The sequence below is a fragment of the Rattus norvegicus genome, chromosome 10 (genome assembly GCF_021556685.1).
Source record: "Rattus norvegicus strain SHRSP/BbbUtx chromosome 10, alternate assembly SHRSP_T2T, whole genome shotgun sequence".
Lineage (NCBI taxonomy): Eukaryota > Metazoa > Chordata > Mammalia > Rodentia > Muridae > Rattus > Rattus norvegicus.
The window spans coordinates 84,153,644-84,170,278 of record NC_141543.1 but is presented as its reverse complement, the minus strand read 5'-3'; the positions used below and the strand labels follow the sequence as shown (position 1 = coordinate 84,170,278).

General features: G+C 41.0%; 1 protein-coding gene across 6 annotated transcripts in view; it reads right to left on the bottom strand.

Annotated features, from left to right (window-relative positions):
* Positions 1 to 16,635, bottom strand: part of Ca10 (carbonic anhydrase 10) — a 501,257-nt gene that overhangs the window by 270,513 nt on the left and 214,109 nt on the right. For all 6 annotated transcript variants that reach the window (XM_087569188.1, XM_087569186.1, XM_087569185.1 and 3 more), the window contains 1 exon segment: positions 16,029 to 16,171. In XM_087569188.1, the coding sequence (XP_087425314.1) occupies positions 16,029 to 16,171 (143 nt within the window).

Genomic DNA, 16,635 nt, shown 5'->3' with positions numbered 1-16,635 from the left:
GAGAAAATTTTTAAGGAGAAATTAGAACCAGAGGTGTGAGAAGCGAGATTGCCGTAGAATTGAATGCTCCCTGTGCACTCCAGACTTTACGAGGGAGGCAGGCCACAGGCACTGTAGCTGGAAAAAGTTGGATCTTGGACACATGTGACTTAGTCTGCAACACTCTGCAGTAAAGCCATTCTATGGCTTTGAGGTGCATTTCTGATAAGAGTATTTCTAATCAGTCTAAAGCATTTTTTCAACTCTAGCAACCATCAACATTCTCGGTGATTCATCTGGATTGGCTCCCCAGCCTTTGTAAGTATTGAGTGTAGTACACACTGGGGATTATCCTGACCCCTAAGAGCAGTACCATGCTGGTATAGTTGAATCAGCCAGCATGGCAGAAAAACATGTCATGGGATGTACAATGCTCACAGATTCCTGTGGCGTGAATGCTTTTGCCATGATGGGTTTAAGTTGCCAACCTAATATCATTGAACACAGATGTAGGAAGATATACAAAATGGGCTTTTTAAAGGTTGGTATAAGGTAGTTTAATTACTTTTGGTGTGACTGTGAATGGTGGTCCCCTGATTTTCAGCTGTGTATTATTACTATAAAAGAAGGCTATGAGCATCATATAATACCTGTGTAGCCAATCACTTTGCCCAATGTGTTTATCAATGCTAAGAGTTTTCTGGTGGAGTCTTTAGGGTTATATCTGCAAACAAGGATACTTGACATTCCCCTTTCCCATTTATAGCCATTTTACTTGCTTTTCTTGTCTTACAGCTCTAGTTAAGACTTTCTGAGGGCATCACGCACACTGGATACAGGATACGGGGAAATCAAGCTGCAGCTGAGATGGACACATCTTCTCTACTGGCTAGCACTGAGTGTGGGAAAGTAGGTGCTCTCCAGGCTGCTAGTGGAGGGACATCATAGAACCCATGAAGACTGCTAGAGAAGAAAATCCTTCAACTGCCATTCTGAGAACCCTGAAGGCTGTAGTTCTGATGTGATAGTCAAGAGGTACCCAGTGGTGTAATAGTGTGCCATGACTCTTGGGGATATTCAACCACTTTTTCATTGAATTTGAGGCCTGGTACTATAAATCTGGTCAAAAGTCTATGGCTGGAGACACAGGCTCTAGGGGAGAATGTATTAATAAAGGAGTACATAGGCCAAACTGCCTCATAAAATCCATGATTATATCCATAGCCCAGTGCTGCTGTCAGCCTGTGTCAGAGAAGCTTCTATTTACGTAGGGCACTATTTAATATGGTCTTGTGGTTGGTCAAAGTGGTGAGAACCTTAAGCAGAATACCCATATTATCTTCTGTAAGGCCTATGGACCATAACAGAATATGGGGTAGAAAGACTGAGAGCCAGAGGGATAAAGAAGAGTGCCATTAGATGCTGTCTTCTAGATGAAACATGACCATCACAATCACAAGCATGTGGTAGATGAGCCTACTTGAGCAAGACTTGCATTAGAAAAAAAACACAAGAAGAAAGGAGGGGGACAAATCAAGAGGAAGGGTATTTAGCAAGAGGAGGAGAGGCATGAAGATAGGGATATGATCACAATAGGCTCTGCTCTTTAATAAAGATTTCAAAATGATAGAAAAAGAGAAAACTATTGAGAAGCAAATAACAACAACAACAACAACAACAACAACAACAAAACAAAAAGAACCAACCAACCAAACAAACAAACAAAAATCAAGAAAAGATGGAGGAAGAAGAAAAAGAAAACTATAAAAACTTATAAACTTATAAACGGACTCCATTGGTTCCCCCTCCATATGTAAATATCACTGGCTTGTAAATACTATTCTATGGGTGTTTTACCCTTGTAGAATACACTGGTGCTCTCTAGCTCCTTGGCATGGGGAATGGTAGTTCTATGATAATATTTGTGCTCAAGAGGTAGCTGTGGTTTAACACTCCACCAGAGTCTGGTTGAACTCCTATTTTTGCTGAACCTCTCCCTGGTCTCACTCACTTCCTCTGTTTCTGTGCAGTTTTTTCCTGAAGATTGTTCTTTCGAGCATCATTGTAACTGGTTTTATAAGCTCCAGAAGAGTGAGACGACACAGATTTTGAATGGATAATTCAGCCAAATCCTACTGTATTCTATTTTACATACTGCAAGTGAATAATTTCCGACTAATAATGATCAACAGCGACTGGGTTCGCTTATTTTATATTTAATCTTATCTAGTAGCCAAGAAATAAATAGCAACATGTTTCAAATAATGTTCCCTTCTTGCCTTCATGATAGCCCAAGTTGTGTGTCTTGCTTGTACTAAAAAACAATGCAAATAGATGGTTGGCTAATAAAGGAAGAATGTCTTTTTCAATAAAAAATAACTATGTGGTGAGGCTGAGAGATGGCTTGGTGGTTAAGAGAGCTGGCTGTTCTTCTAGAGAACCCAAGTTCAATTTGCAGCACCAATGTGGTGGCCCACAATCTTTTGTAGCTCAGCTCCAGTTGCAAAGGCTCTGATGCCTTCCTCTGGTTCCATGGGCACCAAGAATTCTCTTGGTAACAGATACATATGCAGGTAAAATCCCCATATATATAAAATATTTTAAAAATAAATAAAAATATAAATTTCTGAATATTACAGGGAAAACTAGAAGCAAGGAAACTCAGGTTCTTAGGTGTAATAGTAATTTTATTTTTCACATTAACATGATAAAATTAGTTGTGGGTAAGACAGATGTTGCTAGCTTGATAGATATCCATCAGGTATACCACAGTAAAGTGTAGTCATCCAGTGGTAAAAGTGAGATCAAATCCACATCAGATGACATTACATGTATGCACTTGTTTTTGTATTACTCAGAACATGTGTGCTTCAAGACTAGAGGCGAGAAATAACTAATGCCAGCGTACATGTTACACGCTGGTCTGAGGCAAAACAGCAAATGATGTGACACTTTCAGTGGAGGTTGACGTCGTCATCAGAAGGAAGCTGTGGACCTAAGGAACACATGGTGTGCATACAGCTGCTGTGCTGAATGGCTAATCTTGACATTGTCTGAAGTTTGGTTCCTGTTTCCAGCATCTTACACAGTAAGCATGGGGCTAAAACTGACTGTAAAGAGGTGGGTTGGTTACTCTAGTTACTCTTAATCTTTTATCTGGCATTGTCAACATTTTATCTCCGTGACATTCTGTTTTCATAGCGAAAATTAAGTCTGATGGCCTCCCAGATGCTCGGCTGTTGATATTACCTAGCTCGAAATTGTATTTTTCAACCCCAGGTTTTCCAGTGTCAGCCCGGCTCTCTATCCTTCAGTCATTATCTGTCTGCCTTGCTCAGAGCGGGGAGGGGCTTTGTTTATGAGGATACTACTTTTATTTCCATTTTTTCAGACATTTCCCAGGAACTGGGCTCCGTTTAATAAGATCCAAAGTGCCTATGATTCATGTGGAACATTTTCTCTGGTTTATCCATCGAAACAATTAGGCTTTCTGGGAAGCGACTGGTATCTTTCAAAGCCTTCTTGGAATAAGTGCAGAACAAATCACATTTTTTTAACATAAAAATTTAAATCTTTTTACTAGTGGCTATTTCTGCTGCTGTTCAGGTATTATACCATTTTTCTTTTCCCTCTCTCCATTCCCCCCTCTTCCCCATCTCTTTGAGACAAATTCTTGCTATAGTAAGTTCAAGTTGGCCTAAATGCATGATGTATCTTAGGCTGGCCTCAAATACACTATCCTTTGGCTTCCTCCTCTAGAATGCTGGGGTTAAAGGTATACACCACTACAGCTGGATACAGATAATTTTTCTTATCTTGATTGCTATAGAACTACTTGTCCTTGGCTTCAGAGAGATGGTAACTGGAAAAACCCACAAAGCCATGCTATATGTAGGGTTGAGGACTCACACCATTTGGTTATCTAAAACCAAATGGTCAGCCCTCCCAAATCATACATACAGGTGACGTTATACAGACTGAACGGGCGAGAGGGTTGTAGTTATTTATTTAGAAATACTTATGTGTGTGTGTGTGTGTGTGTGTGTGTGTGTGTGTGTGTGTGACAACAGTTAATAAAAAATGGTCATAGATTTGAAGGACAGAAAGGAGAAGTAATGATGTAATTATAATCTCAAAAAATAAGACAAGTTTTTGAGGGGCTATGGACATGTTTGTCTCCTCCTGTTCCTTTGCTTATTCAGAGGGAGGGTAGGATAGTTGAGGCTTAAGTAGAGTGGCCGAATAACACATTTTGTTGCCTTGTTTATTTCCAGAGCCCCTGGAACTGGAGTTATAGACAGTTTCATATGCTGGAAATAGAAACTAGACCCCATAGCTGATGCCCTTTAACATTCAACCATCTTTCCAGCCTGATTCGTATCGAAAGGCTATTTAACTCATAAAATGCCTGTTAGCTTCACCTGGGGGATGACATATGCAGAAATCTAAATCTGTGTGATACGATGGCTATGCAAATCCTGGTGTCTCCCCTTCCGTTCTATTCACTCCATAATATTTTCTGCCTGCAAATTAAATAATTTGAGTTAATAGTTACCATAGTTGCTTAAAGAAATTATGCTCAGTTTCAGATAACTTGACAGTTCCCCTACTCAAGTATCACCTCTCAAATCTCCAATCTTTTCAGATTTAGTAACAATATTCTGTGAAAGAAAAGAACTCATTCCACCGTGGTGCAAAAAGGAGGACATTTTGTTTTCTTGGTTGTGTGTCTTCATGACCAGAAGCAGAGGAAGAAGAATTTGGAAAAGATGTAAGAGAAAGCAAAGAGATGTTGGAGTACAGAGAAATGAATATGACCAAGTGTGAGAAATAACATAATAGGAGTAAAGGAACAAGAAGCAGAGAAGGGAAGCAAAAATGACTGATTGCTCACCAGAGGCGCAGGATGAGAATTAGATACATTTATAAGCCATGGAAGCCAACAGCCAGGTGTTTCCTTGAAAGACCTGCCTGATGACTGCATTGATCTCCTGGATGCTATCAAGAGGTAAAAATGGAAAAGAGCTGCCAAGACGGTGAGCAGCAATCCTCAGCCCAGACCTCAGGAAGGCAATGGTACCCATTGCAGAGCAACCTTGTACTGAGCCTACATTCTGACTTTGAGCATAGCATCTGAGTCTTTGCTGTTCCGCACATCTTTCATTGCTGGTACCCACTGAGAACTTGTATTTCTGGAAGTGCTGCTCCAAGGACAAACACAATTACCTTGGCTTCATTTCATTATCATTAATCTGAATCTTTTCTTGAGCAATATTCATTTTGCCCTGAATTGTCCACTCTTGGCAACCCAAAGAGAAATATTCTCAAGGATAGAGTTCTGTATTACGAATCTTGAGGAGTAATATTGATAGGGATTGAAAGAAAGCAATGCCCACATTAGTGCTTCAAAGGCAATTTCCTTAAGGAAGGGATAACATCCTCATTATATACTTATTCCAGGGTCAGCTTTGAGGAAATGCATTTCATGGGCCTTGTCTTACCTCTACAGGGGCAACAGCATTCTAGGTGGGAAGGGTGAACTCAAAGTTCTCATCCGAATTCAGTGTATTCTGCCATCTCAAGTAGCCCATAGTGCTTGCCAGAGTTCTTATTTTCTGTGATCTCAGTGTAACAAGGGCCATTACATTTTCATAGAGCTCTGATTCCTGTTTTGAATGGAAATCTAGTCTAAGTTACTTGTAAACACTGGGGCTACTTCTGTATATCTGAGGCTTCATGGGAAAAGGACAGTTGTCAGGTAGGTGAAATGACTACTTAAGATATTTTCCTTTCTGACAAGTTGATGATTGGTTGATAGATAGATGGATGGATGATAGATAAGGTAAGATAGAAAAAAAAACCCCAAAAATACAGCATGCACATTTTCTGTTAATATATCTTTTCTCGATTAATTTAGTTACTCACTTTACATCCAAATATCTGGCCCCCTTCTCCTCCCAGTCTCCCCCTCCCAGAGCATCTCCTTCTCCTCCTTCCTTTTCTCCTCTGGGAAGGGTGTCCCTCACCCTACCTCTTCACTTTGCTCCATTTCTTCTTTACTTTTCTCTCCCAGAGTGAATCCTGCCCTCAGCATTGGGGGGTTCTGGTTTCTAGATTGTCTCTTCTCGGTAAAGGGTACTTCACAGCCATGGCCCCTCTTGCAGAGGAAGTAGACCCCCTTATTGCTCTCATCAGAGAAAGGAGATTATCGATATGTCTAAACCACAAAATACAGATGAGTAAGAAATCAGCAATGTGCTGAATTCTCCTGGTGTCTTTCCTGTGCTCTTTGCTCAGAACAAGTGTGCCACCTGCAAGCTTCCTCTATATTTCTCACATGTCCCAATTTTACAGCCGGTTGTGCCTAGAGCCTAGACCCGCAATTCTTTTTAGAAATACATAACGAAGGGGAAACTTCCCATTTCAGGTGCATAGATTTTCATTCTCTAGAATTGGGAGACACTAGTGACGTATCTCTGAATTCTTCATCTGAATTCTTCATGCCTAAGATCTTAGTGCATCTGTTAACAATTCTATCATGAATATTAGCATCTCTGACAGAGAAATTCAAATGTGATTAAGTTGTGTTCTTCCGCTAACACCAGTTACAGCGTCTCTGCTATCAAAAAGCAGTTATAGAGTATGTTCTTTGCTAGTTACTGACATTTGATAGTTTACATGCCAGCCTGCCTAATAAGTGTATTTTTTTCTTGTAAAAGGTGAGCGTTCGTATGACATGTGATGCTGAAAGAAGGCAAACCTCTCACATGTGCCTGATAGATGGCAATATGAAATTCAAACCCAGGTCTTAGGATTTCTCTGTGGCCCTCTGTCCTCGTCCCCTCCCCAGTGGAGGCCTATCTGGCTTCACTGTTTCTCCTTCCTCTAATTGCAGCTTTAATAGTCTTCCTCATTTTCCGGAAGCCTCCATTCATTCTGGACCATATTCACTGTGAGGTGGTTTGCATGAATCATTTCTGCCTCTATCTTCCTCCTTGGCTCCAAGTCTTCCTCTCATATCTCTTATGTGTCATTCAGAAACGTTATTCCTGTCAAAACTCCCCATGCGGCCACTTCCATACCTTCCACTCCCACCAGCTCCTTTATGTGCTATCAGAACTTGCAATTGTATGACTATCATTTCTTTTTAAGAGCCTCCCAACCCTCCAGTGTCATCTTCTATGAAGCAACGAGATCCTGTCTCTGTTTTAAGTATGATGTTTTAAAATTCCACCCTTTGAAGTTTCCTTATCCACATCTGACTAAAAGCATAGCATTTTCTGGTACCTTGACTACCTTGCCTTCTAGGATCACAGACCCATACTCTCTGCTCCACAATTGCTTGCCTGTTTCTTATTATTAAAGTTAGATTTCTGTAAGTAGACCCCCTTATTGCTTTCATCAGAGAAAGGAGATTATCGATATGTCAAAACCACAAAATACAAATGAGGGAGAAGTGAAAGCAATTGTTCAGTAGGGCAGGTACTAAAGATCTAGTCTATATCATAAATACAAACAAAGCCATATACATACCATTTCCATACCAGACTTTCAGTGTGAAAGGCTTGTGGTGTTTCAGAGTAGCATCATGAGTTTTACATGGATGAGAACTGTATCCTGTGGAGGTTTACCATCGGTTACTCAATAAAAACCAGCACTCCGGCGTCATATTCAGATAAAACCTGATCTGCCTTCGATTTTCCTTTAATTTTGCATACATGGGGTCAGAGCATCTGACATTTAAAGACTTTTCTGAAGGCTTTAGTTTATTCTATTCACCTTCTAAAATGCTGGCTCTTATTCCAAGACCTCAAAGCTTGGTTGTTCAACTAACACAACGTCATATATATATATATATATATATATATATATATATATATATATATATATATATATATATGCTTGACGGAATGGAAATGCCTCATACAAAAAAGTGTGAGGACACAGTGTTGCATACACGCTATGGATATCAACAAATTAATTGTGGCTAGGTCCACTGGGCTATGAGCTTTATGGGGAAATTTGAAAATGGGAGAGTGATGATGGTTTTACCTACAAATGCAGTTCTCAATCCATATGTTTTCAGCTTATTCAATATCTCTTGACAGCTATTTAACTTTAGTTTTCTGGGCAGATTCTGTTGATGACATTGTTTCCATTTGTCATAGATGCATCCCATCTTTTTCCCACTTTGAATCATAACAACTCTTGAATAAGTCCTCATAAATCTTCTCACTGGTAATCAATGATAATCTTACACCAATCAATCACAGGGATCTAAAATGAAAATATGGAAGTCTACGTAACCCAAGAAACTCATCATCCAAGGACGGATGTACTATAGACAATAAAGCAAGTCCTAAAGGAAATATTAGTGAAGTGCTTAAGCAAAATGAAAAAGGATTTCATCCTCACTCAGAGATCAAGGGAGTTTCGAAGAGGAGGTGGCAATGAAGTCATAGGGAAGGATATTGAGAAGGTAGAATAAAAATTCAGAGTCATGTCAAGTGAAGGGTAAATTTTTGTTAAAGCCCTGGCTCCAGAGAAATTCATTCAGTGAGAGAAAACAGTGCTGTAGTACTAAGGCTCACTGTAGTACTAAGACACAGAAAGTTTATGCAGATTTGTCTTCAGAAAGGAGATATGCATCTGGATTGCAATTGTAGCAAACACCATATTAAAATGTTTGCTCTGTGTGTGTGTGTGTGTGTGCAAGATAGACATACACACACACACACACACACACACACACACACACACACACACAAAGGAGAGACCGGGGTAGGAAGGAGGGAGGGAGAGAGAAAGAGTTATGTTAACAGTTTTCTCAGAGAGTGAAGCATTCCATCCGACAGGGAAGCTTCTTAAGCAGAAAGGTAAACAGTTCAAGAGATTTTCAGGAAGTGCCTGAAACTGACCAGATTCACTGGGTCTCTCCCTGTCAGAGTAAGCAACAAAGGAGGAGTGTCCCTCTCAGAACAAAAGCAAGCAGAAAAGAAGACTCCCAGACAAACAGAGATGCTAAGAAGACTCTCAGACCAGAATGCCTTTCTGGAAGAAGCAGAAACGAACCGAGTGACCTGGAAGAGGTTTAGACCAACTGAAGGACCTGGAAAAGAGACTCTCAAACTTATGAGCTGCCTGCAGCCTGCGTAGTGTGCTCCAGGTTCCCAGCTTTATGAGTTGTCACCCGTGCTGGGGTCAGCTTTGGTGATGCAGCTGTCTTTGAGTCATTTTTGCTCTTGTAAATCACCCAAATAAATCTCCTTGATTCACCAAGTTGTACTTTTGTGGTCACTGTACTTTGGTATGTTGCACGATACTTAACTGAGTGGAGTAAATGTATGTTTTGCAGCACCTCATCTCCTTAAGAAAAGCTTTGTCACACACACACACACACATACACACACACACACACACACACACTTAGGTGTGAGTATACAAGGGTTGGGCAATACTCAAAGGCCTACCTTTGTTAGTACACACACACACTCACACACACACATGCATACCTACACACACACACACACACACCCCACACACACCTACACACACACACACACACACAGGTGTGAGTATACAAGGGTTGGGCAATACTCAAAGGCCTACCTTTGTTAGTACACACACACACACTCACACACACGCACACACACATACCTACACACACACCTATACACACACAGGTGTGAGTATACAAGGGTTGGGCAATACTCAAAGGCCTACCTTTGTTAGTACACACACACACACACACACACACACACACACACACACTTACATGTGAGTATACAAGGGTGGGGCAATACTCAAAGGTCTACCTTTGTTAGTATACACACACACACACACACACACACACACACACACACTTCACATCTATGGAGACCAAATCATGCTAAAAGAAGTCTGTCTCCAGGGCTGCTTTTATGCTGGATCAGGAAGCAAGGATCATGCAGGAAACAAGGGCTGGGGAACAATGAAAAAGGCTGACCTTGTGACTTCCTTCCTTCCCTCAATTAGACCCTAACTCCAAAAGTTTCCACAGTTTGCCAAGCTATCACCCACAGCTAGGACCAAGACTGCAGAACATGAACTTGTGGGTGCATTTAAAATTCAAACCAGAACAATGAAGCTGTTTGCTCCCCTCATTAAGGGTCAGTGTTCCTCTCTAAAGTGCTCCCTCCACTCCCTCCCCTTCCTCCATCACCCCCAACCTACTGTGGTTTTGGTAAATCCTCCCCTCCTCTTCATTTTGGGACCACTGGTGATTTGAAAAGATCCTTTTGAATGTTTCATGTCTGTGGTGACTCAACCCATACAAATTCTAAGTAATAAGCAGTTAAAAGGAAAGGAAATTGGGAACAACGACAGGAAGTAGGTACCTGGGGCCTTACCCTGAACACTGTGCTCACAGCCTGCTCTTGAAACCGGCCTCTTTGAATGACTGGGATGAGTCATGAGCTGAAGATGGCCTGTCCCTCTCTTTTGCATGTTCCGTCTCATCAGGGCTTCTGCTGACTCAAAAGGCCAGATCAGACCAAATTAAAAGCAGACAAATGGAGGTTTATTTGGCTTTGCTCCCTGGGCATCATCACTGGTTTCAAAGAAATGTCCCAGGAAAGTTACATGACTTTAGGAGAGGGTGATGACAAGCCAGGAGATGGGAATATGCCCAAGTGTGGTCAAAAGCTAAGGCCCTAGGCAGGCACTTGGATAGGCTCATCATGTCCAAAAAGTGGATAGCAGAGGCTGCAAAACTGTGGAACAGGACTTTAGCACCATTCCACTGCTTAGAGTTTTTTCAGTGCAGTTGGGTTTTGGGTCCTGGGGTGTGGAGGGCAGATGGGGTTTCCCAATTTGTGCAGGGGGGCAGACAAGGTTTCCCAGGGGCAAGCAGAGGTTCCAGCTGAACGCTGAGGTCAACTGTTCCCAATAGGGGCTGCCCACATGCTTCAAAGTGGATTTGATGTTTTGAATGATCTGCCAGCCACTTTTAAAAACCGTGAGTTGATTAAGTAACTTTATCTAGAATGAATCTACTAGGCCAAAACATGTTTAAAGGGATCATATTAAAACTCATTCATTAATTTTTCTTATTAGCCAATTTCATGCATATGCATAAGGTATTCTGGTCACCCTCGTCCTCGTCAGTGTTCCTTGCTGTCCTCAGTGTCCCTTCCTCCTTACAGGTCTCAATCGTATGTCTTTAGGCTTTGCCAGTGATCCACTGAGTTAAGTTGGAGCCATTTGAGTGACCCTGGGCTTTGAACTAGCCACTGGATTCTGGTATTTCATACCCATAGACAACCAGTAGTTACCTTGGTTTCATATTTAAAAATATTACATATTGGGTATGAAGAAGCAGACTGAAAAGTACTACCTTTCAAGAAAGGAAAACTATTTCTTCAGTCTGAGCCTCTCCCAACTGAGCTATTTCAGCTTAAGAAAAACTATGTCTTAAGAAATATTATTGAATAAGCACCTCAAAAGGTGAAAAATTATTATTTAATAAAAAGTATTCTCAGGAACTGGGGTAAAAGCTCAGTAGGTTAAATGCTTGCTGAATTCAGCTCCTAGAAGTACATAACACACACACACACACACACACACACACACACACACACACACACACACACACACACACACACTGATGTGTGATAGACACAGGAGAACCTATGAGGCATCCTGGCCAGCCACCTGCCCTACTTGCCCAGCTCCCAACCAGTGAAAGAGTCTGTCTTATAAAAGAAAGGCATCTCCCGGAAAATATTACCTGAGATTGTCCTGTGGCCTGAACAATCACACACACACATGCATGCCTATATCTGCATGTGTATGCATAAACACGAACATGCACACACGTGTATTTACACATACAAGCAAAATTTCTTCATTATAGCCAAGTTACAGAACATTTTGATTCTCATCTAGTCGTTATTATTCCTGGTTGCTCTTATCTTGACGTTGGTTTCAGCTCTTGCCTACACTAATAAAAACCCTTATCCCATCTACCCAAGCTCCGTGTCAGGTCAGAAATGTTAAAATAAACACAAAAAGATGAGGTGGGGCCTTGGCAGAACTGCTTCATGGTTTTGTGGGAAAACACACATTTAAATGCCAGAAAAAAATAATGCTCACAGATAGAAATGTGACAAGGAACACATTTACTGGGGTGCATTTAACCTCCTGACATTCAACTCATCTCAGGCTTCAAAGCCTGGCACCTTACCCCCTCTAACAGGCTGATTCTCAAACCTTTTGAATTGGACATTTCTTTACAGCAAAACTCTAAAATCAGAGCAGTGTTTTGAATCCTTACTTCCAAAACATGCCATTAACCACCAGCTCTCTAAACCTTGAGACATGATTAGCTCTTGTCTGTCAAGTTCAGGCGTTTCATTTTCTGCCACGGTCTGTATTTTTATTTTCTGCCTTCTGTGAATGTGAAGGCACCGCCAGCCAGCTCTGAGCTCATCAAACCCCTGACAGCACAAATCATGCCAGATATAAATATTTTCATTGTCAAAGCAAATGTTCCTAAAATCACAAACTCTCATGCCTTTGCAAATTGATCTGGAACAGGTACAACGTACCGTAGCGGAAAAGATAAAGGAATAAACGATGCTTCCCGGAAAATAAACCAAGGAAAGGACCAGGTCAACAACAATATCCTAACGTCTGAGAGACCTTTAACGTGAACCTATATCCCAGCCAGACTTCCTCTTTCCAAGTACCTTTTAAGGCAATGGCTCTCTCTTTATTCATGGCATGGCATGGCATTCTTTTAAGATGAAAGGTGGAGTATGAGTTAGTTCTGTGTCAAGTTGCCGTTTTCCCATTCTACCCCCAATGCATACTTTACCTAAAAACCCTCTGAAGACATTTTGAAACTAGTCTTTTAATTAGCACGCACAAATAGTGATGTGTTCACGTATGCAAATCATTGTCCCTTGAGCATGCTCATCCCTTTACTAAGCTCTCTCATTCCCCTGGAGCCATTCCTTTTCTAAGTATCTCCCCATACACATCCACACTTCTAGCTACTGTGTATGAGAAAACACACTGTGGTTTTCCTACCATCCCTAATGTCTCCTCTCGTATTTCCTTCTTATACATTATATACAATAAACTATAGTCAACGATAGACTCTAGGAAATACTAAAAACATTCTGTTTTACACCAAGGATAAACCAAAGGTATCTACTCCTTCAGTATTTTGCTTGGAGTCTTAGCTAGAGCAATATGGCCAGGGAAGTAAATAGGTAGGAAAGAAATCAGTCAAAATATCTTTATTTATATATGACATGGTCTATACTTGTAAGACTCCAAAGACTCTCACAGAAAATTCGTAGAGCTGAATAGCCCTTTCAGCAAAGTAAGGACACAAAAATCAGCATCTTTTGTTGCTATCAATAATGAACATGGTGAGAAAGAAATTAGGAAAACACTCCCCCAAATTAGGGAAACGTTACAGTAAATCAACTGATAAAATATTGGAATAGACCTAACCCAGGAGGAGAAAGAGCTCTGCAGCTAAAACACTGCGCATTCTGCAAGGCTTTGGAAAATATCCGTTTCCTTCACCAGCATTAGAACTCAGTATCTGATCTCATCGACACCTTCTACCCCACAAGCACTGGCTTTGCTGGCTACCTTCCAAGTGGTTTATGAAACCCAGGCACCAACCTCATTCTGTCCTGGGTGTTTCTGTTCCTTTTACTGTCTAATTATGACCCTGTGACCCTCTCCAACAAGAAAAAGATAATTCAGTGTCTATTTAAACTGAAACCTTCACTTCTAAATGCTGACCAGGAAACAGGCATTTGTGACTTCAAGTAAGTAGTTTGTGTACCACACGGTGTGTATGTCAGCTATGTTAAGTTTCTTTTAGAGTTCCTAGATAAAACTGCCAGTCGAACAATTAGAATGATTTTTTTCTTTTAAATATTTTAATTAATTAATTATTAAAATTTGTTTTATCAGGACAAGGTTTCACTGTGTAGCCGTGGCTGTCCTGGAAGTCACTCTCTAGACCAGGCTGACCTCAAACTCATAGAGATCTGCCTGCTTCTACCTTTTGAGTGCTGAAAGGAAAGCATGTGCATCGATCTTAGCTTGGTTTTGTTCTTATAGAATCAGAGCAACCAAGTCACTTAGATAGAAACTTTCTATGAAAAATTGATCCCCAAACAATTTTTAAAAGATCATCCAAACACCACATAGATAAATGGTCTCAATCTCACATAGCTTGATGATTTTCTACATAGGAACTTTATGTGTATTTGAGTGTTTGGTACATTTATGTGTGTCTGTGTGTACGGATGTGCTTGCCTGTATATGTGAAAGCTGAGGCCTCTCTATGTTTTTTGAGAGAAGATGTCTCACTGAACCCTGAGCTAGCCACTTTGGTTTAATTGTCTGTGCTTTGGCCTGGCCTCACCTCCCATGACTTTGAATTACAAGTACTATAAGCGCTTGCCTGCTAAGCCATTTTTCCAGCCCCATGCAACACTTCTTAAAAACTGGCCTTTGACAGTCAAGACCACCACCAACTTTTTATGTGGGTGTATGTGTGTGTTTGTGTGCGTGCATGCACATACATAAATGACATGGTAGAAAACATGTTCAAAAATATCAGCAAAGGTAAAAATATAACATACAAATGGATTGGTGCAGATGGGCAAAAGGCTTCAGAGGAGGAAGAATGGCAGAACCTGAAAAGTCTAGCATTGGAGAAGGATCTGCCAGGAATGACAAATGTCTATAATTTCAGCCCTAGCTTTTTTGCACATAAGTAGCTTTTCCTGTCTTTTGAATTCACAACACCGAAATCACCTTCAAATACAATTTTCTATGCGTGTGCATTTCCCCAACTCTAATATCTTAGCCAACAGTAAAAGGTTGTGAAATAGAAACAAGTCAGCAAGAGAAAATACCAGAGTCTAGCAATGAGTGGCCCCCAAAGGCACTGTGCCCTTCACAAATTAAGGAGGTGCACCTGGCAGGAGGAGAGGGCAGGACTGATTCTGGTATAAGACTCACAAAGCACAGCTCAGCATTTCCGGACAGAAGGGAGGATTCTTAGCCAGAGAGATGCCCCTAGGAAGATTAATTATTGATTTTCTTATAAATCATCTAAGGGGATTGTTGTTTGTTTTCCTTCCCAGGATGATAAACGTCTGATTTTACTTTTGTTAAAATAAATTCCTCCTGCTTCAGTGCAGTTAAATGAAGACCAAAAGAAGAGTCCCAGGTGTCAGATTTTCCAACATGGGAGGCAGGGGAGTCAACTGGGTTCTGACCTTCATGGGGTACCAAGGGATAGGATCTCAAGCAACTTCCTGGGGTCCTGAAGGGCTCTAATAGGCCCAAGCATGGTAACCATGGCTTTTCCCTACCCCCTCTACCTTGGCAAACCATTAGATTATATTCCTAAAGCTCATCACCAAGGTCTGTTTCCTTCTTTGTCTACTTCCTCCAATATGAAGCTGACCACCACGGCTCAGCTATCAAAGTATTGAAGACCAGCAATCAAAAGACCCCCTCCCCAATTGGGCCACCTTAATTAACCTTCCCAATCAAAATTAAACGCCTCATCCTAGCATGGGTTTTCCATTTTCTCTTTACAAACTGCCATTTGTGTATGGACCAAGTCTGTCTCTTGATATACAGAGGCAGTCCTTTGTTTCTCCCCCTACCCTCTTGTTTCTTTTCCCTTCTCCCTCACCCTCTATCTCCTGTCTTTGTCTCTTACTCCCTGCCCTTTGACCCTCTGGGGCAAATAAATCACCTTTGTGTGGAGAACTTGTTCTTAGGGTGTCTTGGGCCAATTTTGATCTCTTTCAGGTGCAAGAGTTGTAAGACACATTTTATGAAGGACAATTTACAAACTTTATGAAAAAATAGCATTATTTGGACATAACTATATTTGTCCAGAGTAGTTTTGAGGTATGTGATCATTGCTATGTTTCACACATCACAGAGCCTAAGATCCAGAATCCCAGCTCTGACAGTGAACATCACCCATCATTATGGAAGCAACATGGTGGCCTTACCTTCCTGCCCCCAGTGTTGATGCGAAGAGGTGTCAGAAAGGGGTCGAAGATCATGTGACTGGTCTCTATGTTGACAGGGGACTGACGCTTCCCCACAGAGCAAAGATTCCAAGCTGAGTTCACCAATCCCCAGAAAGAAGGAACTAGGAACAAAATGAAATTGTAGAATTAGGCTGGGTGGAAAGGTGGGGAAACAGTGTATTAAAAGACAATCTAAGTTACAAGCTGGTAAAATGAAGAATGCCGAGTGACATTCCAACAATGTAGGGAAACCTCAATGTGTTGCCGTGGTATTTTCCCAGACCTCAATCTTGGTCAATTTCTCCAGTATTGTAGTCAGGATCTCTGAAGATCAGATTTTTCTCACTTTATGCACAGTCATCCTATAGCCTCTTTTTTGGGTTCATGCTTTGGTATGAATAGTATCTTTTAAGTTATACCCTCTTTGCCACATGCTCAGAGTACACCGAATATTTAACAACACCAGAGTGGATTCTCTGATCCTCTCCTCAGCAGGAATGATGTGAGAATCAGCAGTATACAGTCTTAAAGATATATACAGCTTATCAAAGTAACTATCATTTGACATATACAAGGTGATTTTCTG